Consider the following 16,651-nt stretch of genomic DNA (forward strand, 5'->3'; position numbering starts at 1 on the left):
TCTATTGGTAATCAAAAAATGAAACTTCAAAAACCTTAGAAAATATTTCTTGTTCTTTCCTTCTCTAAATTATACTCACTGTGGGCAAACCAATAAGAAAATGGGCATCTTGTATACTAGGTAACTTGTTTCTGGAGAAAAATCTGACAGTATGTGTCTGAGGCCTTAAAAATGATTCAGAAATTCCACTTTTAGGAATTTAGCTTAAGAAAATGTTAGGAAATGTGCCCCAAGTAGTAAACCTATGCTAGGATATCATAAATGTATAATGGAGTTTTAAATGCACTAGCTTATTCAAACAAAGCACTTCATAATTAGGAAATATCAGGAAAAGGCCAAATGCTAATATTTTATCACATGCATTATTTAGTATACCATACAAATTTTAAATATAGCCATATGTATTAGCACTGAGAGATGTACAGTGTGTTAAATGAAAAATATTGATTGTGAAGTAGTTTGTGTACTATCCTCTCTATATAATTATTGCATAAAATAAATGTAGAAAGTTAATTTGTAAATATGAGGAGCTAACTACTGAGCACTTGATAGGTTCAGATACAGTGCTAAAGCTTTACATATGTAATGCTTCATTTAATAAATTAGGGTATTCATAGTGCCAGCTTTGGTGGTGGAATGATAAGAGACCAAATGTTCTTTCTCTTAATAATTTAATTTTTAATGAAATGTTTTTTAAAAATCTCAAAAGCAGTGTAATCTTGGATAAGTAAGTATATTTCTTGGATTTTATGTTTTTACCTATAGTCCTGATCAGTTAAATATTGAGTACCTTTGGAAAAGGATCTAACGATGAACAGTAGCAGATGAATTATTATGTTTTAAAGAACTTTCTCCGTGTTGTAAATGCAGTCAGACATATGATGAAAACCAGTGGAGATTTATGTTGCTTTTTTCTAATCATGCCAAGTGAATTAGTTTTCAGCATTCATAATACATGTGAATATGTAATTATAGTCGATGAAGTGAAAATTTGATTTAAAATTTTATACAGTAGATCTGGACTTCTCTAAAAGCTGTGTTACCATCATTATCAACAGTATGTTTATTTCTTTGCATACCAAGTGCTCAGAATTAAATGCATTCTATCCTGTTTTAGGTCAGTTGGTGGTGTGTACTTTATGCTCCTGTGTCATGAAAACGAAGCAGATTTGGCTCTTTTCAGCTCATATGCTTCCTCTGCTAGCACGACTCTGCCTTGTTCCTCTGGAGACTATTGTTATTATCAACAAATTTGCTATGATTTTTACTGGATTGGAAGTTCTCTATTTTCTTGGCTCTAATCTTTTAGTACCTTATAACCTTGCTAAGTCTGCATACAGAGAATTGGTTCAGGTAAGATCATCACACACAGGTGAATAAAATTTTACATAAACATTAATAGAGCTTGTTCATTTTTATTTCATAGTCATAGTTACAACATTCCTTTCTACAGCTTCAAAACAGTGACTATTTTCAGCTCATAGGACATCTGAAATTCTTTCTTGGAAGTTCTCTTGAGAAGGTGGTAAAGGGAAGTGATTGTCTAAGATCAGACTGTTTGGGTTTATATCCCAGAGCTGCTGTTACCAACTGTATAACTTTGGAATCATCACTCATCTTCACTTTCTGTAAAATGGAGCTAATAATAACATTGTACTTTCTTCATGGGGTTGCTATGAGATTTAAAAGTCAGTTTAGTGCCAGGCAGATGTATATGTTAGCTGTTGTAATAGAGATAAAAATAATACAGAATCACATATCTAGAAGTCACATCCTAGTTTGTTTGTTTTTTTTCCTGATTATATTCCTGCTGTGACCATAGTTTCTTCCCTTTTTTAATTTAAACTGAAAAGTTAAATATTTGTGGGTTATACTGTGGATTCATTTGGATGCAGTGCTGGAGCTAACATTGCCAACATAAAATGCCTCTTGCAATAAAATAGTCTTTTTCTTTCTTTCTTTTTTTTTTTTTAAACCTTTGCTCTAAGAAAAATTACCCCCAGACATAAACTAGACTTTTGGGAGATAAATTTTTTTGATTTATTTTTCAGTTTCAGTGTATAAAATAGATCTAAACCTGACTGGTATGAAAAATGGGTTTACATGGTTATTCTCTTCTGCCTCTTGACTATGTATATGACCAGAAAGTATAGGAAGCTTTTAGATTGACCACACAAATGACATGCTCTCTTATTCCTCAGGGGCTGATCTTTAAGGAAAAACTGCCTGAGCCCTGGGTCTAAGCCTGATTCTATCTCCTTTCTTTGTCTTACACAATGATTAACTGGGTGGTTCCCAGAAGTACATATTTCAAAGAAGCGGAGATTTTTCCACATTCAGTGTAGAGATGCTTTCTAAGGAGGGGTTGCAGTTATATTCTGAGTGAGAATAACAAGTTTAACAGATGAACTTTTTTTCTTTTTAATTTTATCTTGTGGCACTATTCTAATTTGATAGACAGGAGATATTTAGTAACCCTCTTTTGACTATTAAATATGTAATACCCATAAGACAGAGTCTCCATTTTTTCAGTGTTGTGTGTACTCCCTTGGTTGTCATAAGATTTATGCATCACCAGGTGGAGTAGTTGAAAATAAATTATAGGTTATGAAATTTGTGACTTAGGAAGAATGGGTAAGCAAGAAATGTAGAGTCAGACTTTTTAGTGATCTGTTCCTTGAATGGAAAATAGAGAATGTACTCTTTACTTCTTAATAATCTGCTTACTTCTAATGATACTTTTATATCTAATCAAGCAATTCACTTTAACAATATTTTCTAGTTGGGAAAAGTAGAAATTTGTTGTGGGTAGGCTGTAGAAAAAGAATTGCTTTACTGATAAAAAAAAATATAAAATAATCTGCAAGTCATTCTACTTAAAGCTCTTTACACCTTTTTGAAATATACTGGTGTCACACTGAGAGATGCTGGCAAGATCAGTTGACTGCTGAGGTAGGGTTTTGTAGGCTGCCTGGCAGAACCCTACTGGGTTTCCAGGGACTGGTCCCTGGCTTAGTAACTATATAGAAACTTGGTTACAGCTATGATCTTAGATTCAATCAGATTCTGACATTTGATTCTTGCTAATCAGTCCCATGAGAGATTGTTTTATAACTGGAAAATGAGTTTATAGAGTTATAGCAGATTACTAAGCTTTTTAAAGGTGTGCCCTTTTTCTGGTGTTAATGCACTTGGCAAACAAGATTGAGAACTATGGTTGATGAGTGAATACCCAGTAGGATCAAGGGGAATTTATTCATCTGAGGGAAAGGCTTGTTAGCTACCTTGTGTGCAATAAAGTAGATTTCTCCAGTGAGTAAGTTTTGTCTTCCACTGAACTACTTCTCATCTATGACATTCCTGAGTAAACCATGAAAATTTTTTTTCTGATTCTCTTTTTCCTAACCCCTTAATCATTATTGTATTATTCGTGTTAGTTCTGATTATTTTGATTAAATATAAATATTTATCCTCAAATTGCCTCAGGAGTAGTTCTGTTCTGAATGTGATTTTACTTTGACCTTACCTTGAACTGCTAAGGCATTTTGCTGTTGCCATCAGATGGTGTGTGAAGTGTTAATAATATGAAAATGAATACAATTTTATAAACATGATAGTATTACTATCTAGAGAGCTAACTTTAAAAAAATTTAGCTGAAACAATCTTGCAAAAAAAAAAGAAAATTTTAATTTTTACTTTAAATACTTCAGATTAAACTCAAAAAAGTGTTTAAAAGTGTCTATGGAGGGTGATGAAAAATGTTTTCCTGTCTTATTTTCTGATTTTCAGGTAGTGGAGGTATATGGCCTTTTAGCCTTGGGAATGTCCTTGTGGAATCAGCTGGTAGTCCCCGTTCTTTTTATGGTTTTCTGGCTCGTCTTATTCGCTCTTCAGATTTACTCCTACTTCAGTACTCGAGATCAGCCTGCATCGCGTGAGAGGCTTCTTTTCCTTTTTCTTACAAGGTAATTAATAAGAGCCAATGATACTATATATAACCTTAGGAAGAGAAAACTTCAATCTAGGAATAACAATTTTTGGAAATTACTTTTTGAAGTCATGTTATATGACTTCATATTTCATTATGATAGGATTTTCATTTAGTGGGTACCAAGGCCTGGTCAGTACAGGGGTATGCTAATGGGAGTCTGAGAATATGTTTGGCTGTACTGGGGACTAAAGTATAGCAAATGATTTGTGGAAAGGTACATAGCAAAGTATAAAAGTATTTTTTCAATTTTAAGTTAAATTACTGGTCAGTAAGAGAAAAATGATATTTAAAAAATCACTTGTTTATTGTTTAATATATCTCACTGCCAAACTTGCCCCTCACATTTAATCTTTCTAACAAATTGGAGACATAAGTACTTTTATTGTCATTGCCATTTTGTAGCTGAGGAAACTGTATCAAAAGTAACTTGAATGTGACACTGTTACAAGAAAAAGAGCTAACATTCAAACCCCATCTGAGTTCAGAACTTGTGACTTTTCTGTACTCTTACTGTGTGACCTCATATTTTTTAAGGTTTTGCTTCAGAACTGACATAGTGTTAAATAATTGATGAAACGAATAAGTCATAGTACTTTACTCTTTAACCCAACAGAATTCTAAGACTTGGTTTTTAAAATTTACAGGGTTCTTTTAAGTCTTAGGACAGTTGAGTCCTTTCCCTAGCACACTGTCTTTTCTATGAGCTTACATCAGATTCCTGTTTCTCATTTTTTCCACTCTGGGTATGAATCTTGGTTCCTTGTTTCATTGTTACTTTGAAATACAATAACAAAAATAAATAAAGACAGGTAAAAGTTTTGAGTTCCAGTTATTAGAGCCATTGCTATTCAGCTATCCAGTATGAAGGAGGACCATGTATTAAGTGGTATAGGTAATGAGAAGTTTTAAGACAAATTCATAGTCCTAAAGGAACATGTTATTGGTTAAGATGGAAATTATTAACACAAATCTAAATATCTATACAAATGTGATGGGGCGATATCCATTTTAAAATGTAGGATAAACTTACTGATAGAAATCAGATTTTGTACTTTATGAAAATGAGTCACATTTTTATTTATAAGTAACTGTATAAGCATGCAATAAGTTGATGTCAGAGTCATACAAATTTTAATGACCAATTCTGTATTGAATAATATTTTTTTATATAAATATTATGGAGGTTTTATGCAGAAATCATAAATGATTAAAAAAAAAGAAAAAGGTCTACAACTATGGTTAAGATAGTAACTCCAATGTGAGACTGTAATCCTCAAGCTTTAAGTCAAATTATTCATTTTGAATTCATTTTCAAATTATATATAGTATAATTATTTTAATAGTTTTAACTAGTTACTAAACTGTGAATGAATTTGGATTTATTTACAAAGCAGAAAAGTAATACTGAGATTTTGGATACCATACCAAAATAATTTTTCCCTCTATTTTCCTATACATAGGCAAGATGGATTATCCTTTCTCAAGATGAGAATATTTTGATTTGGTTTTAGTTGAGATGCTCCCATATTGGTTCTTTTTTATTTTTTGTCTCTTAAGAGTTGTTTTCTGTCCTTGATGATTTTGTGTGCCAGATTATATTTATGTGTTTCATTGCCAAAAAACAGCTTATTTACAAAAATAAGATTCGAAATTTACTAGAATACCCTCCTCAAACAGAAAAGCACACTCAAACAACTAAAAAAAAAGGTGTTTTGTTTACCTCCAGAAAATAGAAATTGAAATCAATAAAAATGTCTCTTACTGAAGAGAGAAGGGAAGAAAAGTTTTATAAATTTCCAGAACTCTTTCACTTCCTCAAAGTTCAGTTTTAAACCTTTGGATCCTTTAGTATGCTCTCTTTTGAAAAATAACTGCACACTGTTTTCTGAAGTTAGAGAAGAATGTGCTCCTCTTGCATATGAAGTTAGATCATATAGTTTTGGTGTAAAAGATTTCTCTAAATATGAAGACAAGAATAGAAGTAGTGATTCTCATATTTGCTTAAACAGTTTGTTTAAACATTATATAATGATTCCTGGGAAGAAAAATGTCACATTTCAGAAATTTAGATTAGTAGGAATGTTATGAAATTATTTGTTATTTTAGCTAACAACCACTATGACTAGTGGATATTTTGGCTGCTAGCAGAAAACCAGACATACTTTTCTATAATGTACATAGGTCTATACAACATTAGTTGCTTTCACATAAAAACCAATTTATAAGCAATTGTTTAGAAAAAATCTATATAAAAGTATGGAGCTACATAATAAATGATAGCTGTTGATTTACCTAAATGAATTTCTCATGTATACAAATGAAATTCTCTGAAATCCTAAAGCTTAATATGTTTGTGTGTGTGTATGCATGTGTATAAAATTATATATAGGTGCTGTGTAAATGCTAAGTCTAACTCGTTATTACATAATAGTTCATATTATTTATAATATATTTTTATACCTAAATTAATATCTAATATGTTAAATGAAAGTATTTCTAAGATCTAGTGGGTTTTCCAGTTGTCTGTTTAAGTGGTTTCACAGCAAACTTTTATGTTAAAAACTGATATACTAAAATTATTTTTATTTTATTTTTATTTATTTTTTTTGAATTTTTAAGATCTTTTTTTAATTCTTTTTTTTTAGATGTAGAGGAACACAATATCTTTATTTATTTCATGTGGTGCTGAGGCAAGTGCTCTACCACTGAGCCAAATCCCAGCCCCCTAAGATCTTTTTTTTTTTTTTAATTTTTATTGTTGGTTGTTCAAAACATTACATAGTTCTTGACATATCATATTTCACACTTTGATTCAAGTGGGTTATGAACTCCCATTTTTACCCCGAATACGGATTGCAGAATCACATCGGTTACACATCCATTGATTTACATATTGCCATATAAAATTATTTTTAAATTATCCTAGACTTTACTCTTGGATATGCTTTTAAAATCATCCTTTAAAAAATTCATTTAATTAAAACTGAATTAAAATGTGAGACACTGGTAATATGTTTTATACTGTTGTAGATAGAGGGTTGTGGGTTGCCAGGAGGCCCTTACTCTGTAGCCATTCAGTCAAATAAAGAGTTATAACAAGTGATCCTATTAGCAGTACAGTCTGAACATTTTGAACAGCCAGCATTTTTCAGAAGGAACAATGGGCAAAGGTACAAGTTTCTTTTGAATACTTACCAGCAGCTAATTATATGTTTTGTAAGATTTGAACAGAATTTAAGCTTTCTGAATTTCATTACATTTGAAGGAGATGATAGCTAATTAAGAAAAAATAAAGATCTTGTTTCAGATAGGGTGCCAAGTACTGAATATTTGCCAAAGAGGCAGAAAAAGGTGTAATTTTGAATAACAATAATATGATTTAAAGTATTTATAGAGTGATCAGGTGATTTCATCTCAGATTTTTGTCTTGAGGTGATTAAATGAGGATCTAATGAAACTTGGTGGTTATTTAAAAGCTGAAAATGTTTTTATTCCAAATAGAAAATTCATTTCTATTAATTTCTCCTGTTCTTTTCCAGCATTGCTGAATGCTGCAGCACTCCTTACTCTCTTTTGGGTTTAGTCTTCACGGTTTCTTTTGTTGCTTTGGGTGTTCTGACACTCTGCAAGTTTTACTTGCAGGGTTATCGAGCTTTCATGAATGACCCTGCCATGAATAGGTAAGTTCTTTTATTGAACGTGTCTAGCAACATAAGCCTGTAGATAGCTTTAAGAAGTAATGATGAATTGCTTTGGTTGATGGATTTTAGAGGAAATAGAATTTTGAGGAGTTTTTCTAGAAGTGTTGAAACATTGAGATAAAAATACTATGAAAAAAATAACTAAATTCCCATGTTAAAATGTATTTTGATTGTATGTATATTACAATGAATAACAATGACACTGTACCTTTTCTAGATTGCTTTAAGATTTTTCAAAGCTTTTTTTCCCTTTGGAAGTTTCAGTGTAGTCCTGTTCAAATCTGATTCTATGTTTGATACATCCTTAAAATTTTTGTTGTTGTTGTTGTTAGAACAAACAAAATTTGAATACTACTTTTTACTGTTAAAAAAGTAAGATCAGGTTTTGAGAAATCTGTTTGTAGAACTTCTTGTGATTTCTGTTACCTTCATATACGAATGTAATGTTTTTCATTTATATGAGTTTATAGAAACTCTTCTCAGAAGCCTTCATTTATTTATATAGCCTCTTCTTAAAATCTTTAAATATTTATTATCCATAATCCTCCTGCTTGTCCCAGCCAAGAACTTTTAAGATGGAAAAAAGGGGGTGGTTCTGGTAAAGGGAACAAGAAAAGAGAAATAACTCCTGTAAAAGTTTAGAAGATTCATATAATTTACAAGGTTCAAAATGCAAGATGACTGCTCCTTTCCCCTATTTGCTGTTTCCTTTCCACAAAGGTAACAGCTCTAGATGGTTATTTTAAAAATTTTTATATGGAAAAAAGTACATTTATGTATATATTGTTTTTTGGGTTCATTGTCAACTCTTTTTTGTTGTTTTGCTGTTAGAAAATAATACTGCTTTAAGTATCTGTACATCTTTTCTCTTTTAAAATCTTTAATTAGGAAAAATTTAAACCAACATACTTGATAGTAGTAAAATTAACCCCACATGCTCATTGCCCATTTCTGTTCTCCTGCTCCTATCACCTCCACCCACCCTGCCCCCAACCTCATAATTGTTTGGAGATAGTATCATTTTGTCCTTAAATAATTCAATATGTAAATCTTTTGAAAAGCATAATTGCAACAGAATAATAGCCCTAATAAAACAAATCCTTGATATCAAATATCTATAGTTGTTCAAATTTTCCTAATTATTTTTTAACCCATTGTTTTACTCAACTCAGGATCCAAATCAGACCCCATATTGCAGTTTGTTTGATTGTCTATTAGGTCCCTGATATCTCACTATTCCCTCCCCACTCCACCTCCCATCATATGTTGAGGATACCAGGTGTTTGACCTGCTGAGTGTTTCAGAGTCTGAATTTTGTTGAGTGCATCCCATGGTGTCATAGAACAAGTTCCCCTATTCACTAGATTTTCATTTATACATACATCTTAATTTTGTAGTATATCCATAGAGTAAAATTATATTAGTAAAATTATGTGTACATTTAAATTCATATAGCAGCTTTGCTCCAGGAAGATTTGGTGTCTGTCTCAACATTAGTGTGCTCAATTCCTCTCACATTTTTTGTTGATCCTTAGTGTCATCATAGTTTGAAATATTTGCTATGTGTAGTTTTAAAAACTGCACCTGTCCTTTAATCATTTCTCATTTATTTTTGAGAGGTCTTTATATATCAAGTCAATAGAATAAAAATTCTTATGACTCTGTATATGTTATATTTTTCTGTATGAAAATTAAATTTCAAAAAGTATTTGTATTTATCTGGTTCTTATGGTCTTTTTAAAGAGATATTTTCCTCTGGAAGATTATGAAGAAATTTACCGATATTTTTTCTTTTATAATCAAGGTATGGTTCATGACAATTCATAGGTCTAATTGATAGTGGATATCAAGAGACAGAAAGAAATGATTTATTAACAAAGTCAGGTTAGAAAAATTATTAGTGTTGCAAATTGTTCTTTTCCTTTCATGGTATGCTAAAATGGCAGGTGGTCTGCTTTTGCACATGAAGGGGAGTACACACTAACATTTCACATTCATGTTGTATGATATGAAGTTACTGTACATACCAGTCAGGGTTTTGGTCTGAATTTTCGGAATTTGATTTACAAACTGTGTAACAACACTTTTGAGTCTTTAGATTATTTTCTTTGGACTTAAATGAGATTTACATTATTTACTTCTCAAATGTCTGCTTTTTTAGGGGCATGACAGAAGGAGTGACACTGTTAATTCTGGCAGTGCAGACGGGGTTGATCGAACTCCAGGTGGTTCACCGGGCATTCCTGCTCAGTATTATCCTCTTCATTGTTGTAGCTTCTATCCTACAGTCTATGTTAGAGATTGCAGATCCTATTGTTTTGGCGCTGGGAGCATCTAGAGATAAGTAAGTAATTTCCTAGTATTCTTTGATTTAACTTAATTCTTATAGTATTCTTTCCATGAATTTGTTATCTACAGCCTTAGGGAATGTTAATGATGGACAGTAAAGATGGAAAACAAATATGTAACCGGTATTTTAAAATTTATTTTTTTCCTCAAGATTTCTGTAGTCAAAAAGTCTTACCAGAGACTATGAAATTACAAAAATTTAATACTTTTTATATTTGTCCAATTTTAAAGTTAAAAATAGAACATATTTAGTCCAGTAAATATAGTGATTATTATGTAATTTTGTTCTGTGAAATGTTATTAAAATAGGAAACAAAGCATTGTTTAAAAAAAAAAGAAAGCTGCAAGTGAAAAAGAGAAAAATAAAGGCTGTCAGATAATCGTAAAGATAGGTATTTATGGGATAAGAGCCTTTTAGAGAGTTGTTACTTACTGAGTTATAATGGAGATTCTTGACACCTATGGGACCAAATGAAATTAGTAGTTGGATTCATGTATATCTTGTATTACAAAAATTTTCATAAGGAATAAGACTCAAAACTATTAGTTCCTTAAAGATATAATTTTTGGTAGTTGTAATTTATGAAAGGAAATTATATAAGGAATTGCTTAAAATTCAGTGTCACTATTTTTTTCCCCAGCATTCCAGCCACGTTTTAATAATTAGTTGATTATAGAAATACATCTGAAATTATTGCTTGGAGCAGGCAGTCTTTAGGGAGGTAGAGTTGTGACAATGGATTTCTAAAACATTGCAGTTTAGCATTTTAATTATAGTTCATCAGATTTATCTTTGTAGCCCCATAATGCATATTGCCAAATGTTCTGTAAAATTTTCTCAAATGGTAGAATGGCTGAAACAACCCATTTGAAAGCTCAGAGTTCTTGGATATATTTCAAATAATCTTAATCTTCATACTTAATAATATAGTTACTTGATATTTGTTTTTGAAGCTTAAGGTTTCTCCATAAAGCATTTAAGATGTTGAACTCAAGGATGAGCTCAGTTAAATAACCACTTAATAGCTTAATGAATAGGGTCAGTTGTCATCTCTGGAAAATGAAGCTGATAGAATATTATAGAAAGCTTGGAAAAGAGAAAGGAAAAAATAACAACCCATAATTCCACTACAGTAAGAACCAGCACGTCCATCTCTGGTCTTCCTAGGATGCTGAACTAGCCTCCCTGCTGGTAGCCTCTTCTAAAATAAAATGCAGAGGAATTGGCGGGGAAAGGAGCAAATTAAGAGGCTTGTGAGAGCCTGGGGATGCAAATTTGAGTTGGTGTATGTGTTATTACTCAGGGCTGCCAGCATCCTTGGTCTGAGATGAGAGAGGCAGTCCTCTTGACTATGGGAGGGAAATAGGAATCAACAGCTAGGTTCTGTGCTTCTAACTATTGCCTACAGTCATAAGAGCATACAATCAACATCCACATACTAGTACTTTTTAAAACAAGGGAAAAGTTATGAGAAAAATGTAGCAAATGACTTAAGAATAACTAAAAAATAACATGCATAGTTCTGTGATTGCTGAAGAAGCTAAAGCAGTTGGTAAATGTGACCAGTGGCAGGCTCTAAGGAATAATGTTGTCTTTCTCCAGGAGTTTATGGAAGCACTTCCGTGCTGTAAGCCTTTGTTTATTTTTACTGGTATTCCCTGCGTATATGGCTTACATGATTTGCCAGTTTTTCCACATGGATTTTTGGCTTCTTATCATCATTTCCAGTAGTATTCTCACCTCTCTTCAGGTAAGCCTAATATTAATTACTATGTAATAATTGATTTTCTTATTTTTCCTCTCTGAAAATGAAGTAACTTTTTCAAGATTAGTGACTTTAAATGGTTTATTCTGTGGTAACTTCCCACTCTCTTTACTACAGTGCATTACAGGTATTTGAGCATAGGAGTTAGAAGGAAGTTGTAACAATGCTAGATAGACCTGTTTGTCTCGCTGTAGTTTTTATTAAGATAATTAATCCTTTCAGTTTCTCATTTTGAAAATGTTATGATACAGAGTTGTTACAGAAATCTGAAATAAATAATCATAAAATATCAAACTATTTTCGAGCTTGTTTGGAGTAGATTTTTTGAATTAGATACTTGAAATACCTGTAGTTTCATGACATATATAAATATACATGACACACGTATATATCACACATACAGATGCAATATATAGTTTATACACAAACACGCAAAACACAAACAGTATTGCTCTAGAAATCATAAGCTATTGTAACTTAAAGGTGGATCTTTACTGCTAGCTCAGTGAGAAGCAAAAGAGAATGTAATACTGGTGGTAAAGATTTATTCATTGTTCCTATAGAAGTTAAGGTTTTTTGAGATTTTTAGTAAGAGGAATGACTGTAGAATGAGAAATGACTATAGAATGGGGTTTGGATGAGTTAGAAAAAACTGATTATTCATTGTTTTAGGAAAGATATGTATGAAGGTGTGGTTTTTTGTTATCTCATAGGTGGTTTACTAAGCTCATGCACATTTTAATTACACCAGTGCCTCCTTATATATTTTTTGACATTATATTTATTTTTAAATATACATTATATTTATTTTTCCCTGGATATGCCTCTTTAGATTTTAAGTATGGCATCCTAAAAGAACCAAGAATGTGTTAATGTTTAAAGCTTATGAAAAGCTTTAAAAAATATTCATCTACATTTTTTTTCCAGGTTCTGGGAACACTTTTTATTTATGTCTTATTTATGGTTGAAGAATTCAGAAAAGAGCCAGTGGAAAACATGGATGATGTCATCTACTATGTGAATGGCACTTACCGCCTGCTGGAGTTTCTCGTGGCCCTCTGTGTGGTGGCCTATGGTGTCTCAGAGACCATCTTTGGAGAGTGGACTGTGATGGGCTCCATGATCATCTTCATCCATTCCTACTATAACGTGTGGCTTCGGGCCCAGCTAGGGTGGAAGAGCTTTCTTCTCCGCCGGGATGCTGTGAATAAGATTAAATCCTTACCCATTGCTACAAAAGAGCAGCTTGAGAAACACAATGATATTTGTGCCATCTGTTATCAGGTAACTCACTCAATAGAAATCCACTCAGGTGGATCAGACAGTATACACCTTGGCACTGCAACCACATTAACCAAGTACAAGTTAAGTTTCCAGGTAGCATTAAATCCTGGGTTTTTAAAAAAATGTGATTCTAAAATTATTAAAGATCTGATAAAATATTTCCATTTTATTTTAAAAGTAAGCTTTTAATTTAGTCCCTCCAGTTCTAATTATCATTGTTTTCAACATTATTGCTCACCCATAAATAAAGGAAAAACAGGTCAGGTGTATTTTATATTTACTCCCGAATAAACACACACACACACACACACACACACACACACACGTACTACCAGATGTATACTATCAATCAGGAGTCAGCAGCTTCTGAAAAGTGGTGTGTCAAGATTCTGACTCAGTCCTTCTACTATTCCTGATATGGGGAAGAAGTGTTCATGGACTTACCACAGGTGGAGACTGTGCTCACCTGTGGGGTATAGGTATCAGGGAGTTGTGTTTTTGGGAGGTGGGAGATATGGTGGAGGTCACCTTGGTGAACCTCTGAAGCTGACCTGCCTGCTGTCTTTGGCACACACACTGTAGAGAGCTGATGATTGCCTTCAGTTACAAATTAAATATTTAAATCACCTTGGGAATTAAAAAAAAAAAAAAGAGGGGAAGGCCTAGATTTAGTCACCAGTCACCAATGCTGGAGTGTGAATAAAAATTATGGTCAACAACAGAAACTACTCCACTTAAAATCATTCTTAACAGTGTGTCTGGTGGAATAAAACTGTAAATAGTGTTAGAATACACAGGGAATGTACTTTGATAAAGTAGGGTGGACTTTGTTTTTGTGTGTTTTTAAAACTATCTAGAATATTTTTCTCATAGTAAAATGTACCTATACCACTTTTTAAAAATGTGATTAAAACACCTTAGATACTAGCAAAACATCGTGTGCCAGGTGATGGTTGCATTTGAAGGAACCGAGTAATGTAGCTTCCTTCCCCCAGGTCTCTTTGCCATCGTTCTGTTTGTTAAAGTGGTCTTCAGCTCTTTTGTGCCAGGTAGCGTCATGCACTCAGAGCAGAGTACATTAGAAACAGATTCAGGGCACATCAGCTTCAGCAGCCAATGTCTGAATATTCCATCTGGGGATTCGAGAGTCTTCTTTTTGTATTTCCTGTTGTCACATCACTTTTTTTGAGGTGCTAGAACTACCTGCTGATATCATGTGGAAAATAAGAGTAGAATTGCTTAGCTTCCCGGCTGGCTGCTTTTCTTTGGATGGCTTTCTGCTTAAAAGTTGACTCCCAGGTGTTCTTGGCAAGGAATTTCTGGGATGATCGTTTCTTGTTTTGGGACTTCAAACAAAATCAATGCTTATTAACCAAATTATATCTGTACAATGTACTCAGGCTTCCCTCCCCATATACATCTTATGCAAGGAATATTCATGCAAAGTATGCCACTCCTTACTCCATTGGTTATCAAACATGGGTATGTAAAAGTCTTGTGGAAGGCTTATTGTAACTGTAGCTTTGTGAATCACATCTTCAAATATCCTTATTCAGTGGGTCTGGGACAGCCCTAGAATGTGTTGATAGCAAGTGGCTGTAATGCAAGTTGAGGAACACTGGCTTATACAGACCAAACCTTGAAAACTGGGTCAAATAAAATTGCCACTTCCTTGCCAATACTCTGGTGTTATGTGGCTGATTTTTGTCTCTCCTTGCAAATAATCTCATCCTGGAGTAATCTGTTCAGCTGTGTTGCAGCATAACTGTGGTAAAAGTCCTGTTCTCATCAGATTTTTCTGAGGTTATAATTATACTTGTGTCATACCAATGGTTCAAGTAATCATACTGCTACAGTTGTTTAACTCTTGCATTTCATATTTAGGCACACCTATTTTGAAGGTAGTTTCTTCCTCGTTTTTGTTTTTTCTATTTTTTTTTTCTTTTTTTAAAAATTACTTAGCCAGTAGTTCTTATGTTTACAAGGGGGGGGGGTCTCTGATAGCAATAGCATTTTTACTAAAATAAAATGAAGCTTTTTTTCTAAGATCTGTATTAGAAATTTTCTATTTGTGTTATAAAAAATATTGGAGCCAGAACTCTTGTGGGTAGCACCAGAGAGTTTGGATGCTAGACATTTATGAGCTACCTTTTCGGCCCCTCTTTTAGGACATGAAATCTGCTGTGATCACGCCTTGCAGTCATTTCTTCCACGCAGGATGTCTGAAGAAATGGCTGTATGTCCAGGAGACCTGCCCTCTCTGCCACTGCCACCTCAAAAACTCCCCTCAGCTTCCTGGATCAGGGACAGAGCTGGCTGCACAGCCTCATGCTGGAGCTGAGCAAAACGTCATGCTTCAGGAAGGTACTGAGCCTGCAGACCACGAGCATCCTCCAGGAACCACGATACAGGAAGGTTCTGGGGACAGTAGTGAGCTCATCACCAGAAGATCAGATAGCCAGGAAGGGTGTGTTGACCCCAAAGAGTGTCCTCAGAGTGTGAAAGATGAAGCATGTCCCATCGAGTCAACCTAGAAGAAAGGAAGTGAGTGTTCTGCTTTGGTACTCTGGAGAAGGTGGCTCAAGATGAACTTCGTACTTGGATCTAAGGAGTGAATATATGAAATGATCAGGCAGGAAACTGACATTCCAAGGATCTACACCAGGAAGCACTCTCAGTGGAGACCCCTGCTTTCATCCCCTTGAATGCAATGTATGCTAATCAAAATGTATTTATATGTTCTATATTGATGTTTTGTAGAGGTTTGCCAAGAAAATTCAACCTCAGCATCTTCAGGAATGGCCCCTAATATGAGGGATTAAATGAAATTGATTTGAGTATTTGAAGGGGGCTAAGGAAAAGTGGATAAAGAGCATGAGGTCCGCATGGGAAGAAGGAGGCAGAAGTGGAACTGGAGTTTCCCAGGGATTCGATCATTCATATTGCGAAGTATGAGTGGTGACCTTTTCTCTACCCCCTTTTCCCTCAGTTGATTGGAACTCAGTCAGGGGATTATTTAGTTTTGTACAGCACTGCAATTAAATCAAAGATGTAGAAGCATTGATTGTATTCAAAGATTGAAGCACGCTCGTACTTCAGATGTGCTTTAGGGAAGGGGGTGGGTGGGTGTTGGGCCTTGCGGGTGCATTCACGTAACCTGAGACTCTTGAACTTCATGATGGAGTCTTCATTATTTTGATGTATATGGAACTTTTGTTAATATATTGTATACTTTGTTGGCTGTGTGAAGTAAACTGAAACTCTAATGAACACTTTGGAGTCCGCTTTAGTGAAGGAAGCCAAAGTGGGAGGGGCTTTAGGGCACTGATAAAGGCCCCGAGTGTACTTCTCAATCCTGTGTAATGTTTAATTCTTGCAATTGAATTAAAGCAGTGTTAAAATTATGGCAATATTTGCACTTTGGGAATGAGTACTTAACTGTATGATCACACTCTGCAAATGCCACTTTTAAAGCTGTTAATAGACTTTGCACCTTTTCTTTGACAAGGATGTGTCATATTTAAATTTTTACATTCATCATGGCTACAGGTAGAACTGG

At 33.7% G+C, this 16,651-nt stretch overlaps 1 protein-coding gene across 2 annotated transcripts in view; it reads left to right on the forward strand.

The window, feature by feature from the left end:
- Positions 1 to 16,203, forward strand: part of Rnf145 (ring finger protein 145) — a 38,748-nt gene extending 22,545 nt beyond the window's left edge. For both annotated transcript variants that reach the window (XM_076855718.2, XM_076855717.2), the window contains exons 5-11: positions 1,118 to 1,353; positions 3,791 to 3,966; positions 7,532 to 7,672; positions 9,855 to 10,037; positions 11,646 to 11,793; positions 12,736 to 13,092; positions 15,261 to 16,203. In XM_076855718.2, coding sequence (XP_076711833.1) covers positions 1,118 to 1,353; positions 3,791 to 3,966; positions 7,532 to 7,672; positions 9,855 to 10,037; positions 11,646 to 11,793; positions 12,736 to 13,092; positions 15,261 to 15,626 — 1,607 coding nt within the window. In that variant the 3' untranslated portion in view covers positions 15,627 to 16,203. The remainder of the gene's footprint in view (positions 1 to 1,117; positions 1,354 to 3,790; positions 3,967 to 7,531; positions 7,673 to 9,854; positions 10,038 to 11,645; positions 11,794 to 12,735; positions 13,093 to 15,260) is intronic.
- The last annotated feature ends 448 nt before the right edge of the window (positions 16,204 to 16,651 follow it).

The sequence above is a fragment of the Callospermophilus lateralis genome, chromosome 5 (assembly GCF_048772815.1).
Source record: "Callospermophilus lateralis isolate mCalLat2 chromosome 5, mCalLat2.hap1, whole genome shotgun sequence".
NCBI classification, from domain to species: domain Eukaryota; kingdom Metazoa; phylum Chordata; class Mammalia; order Rodentia; family Sciuridae; genus Callospermophilus; species Callospermophilus lateralis.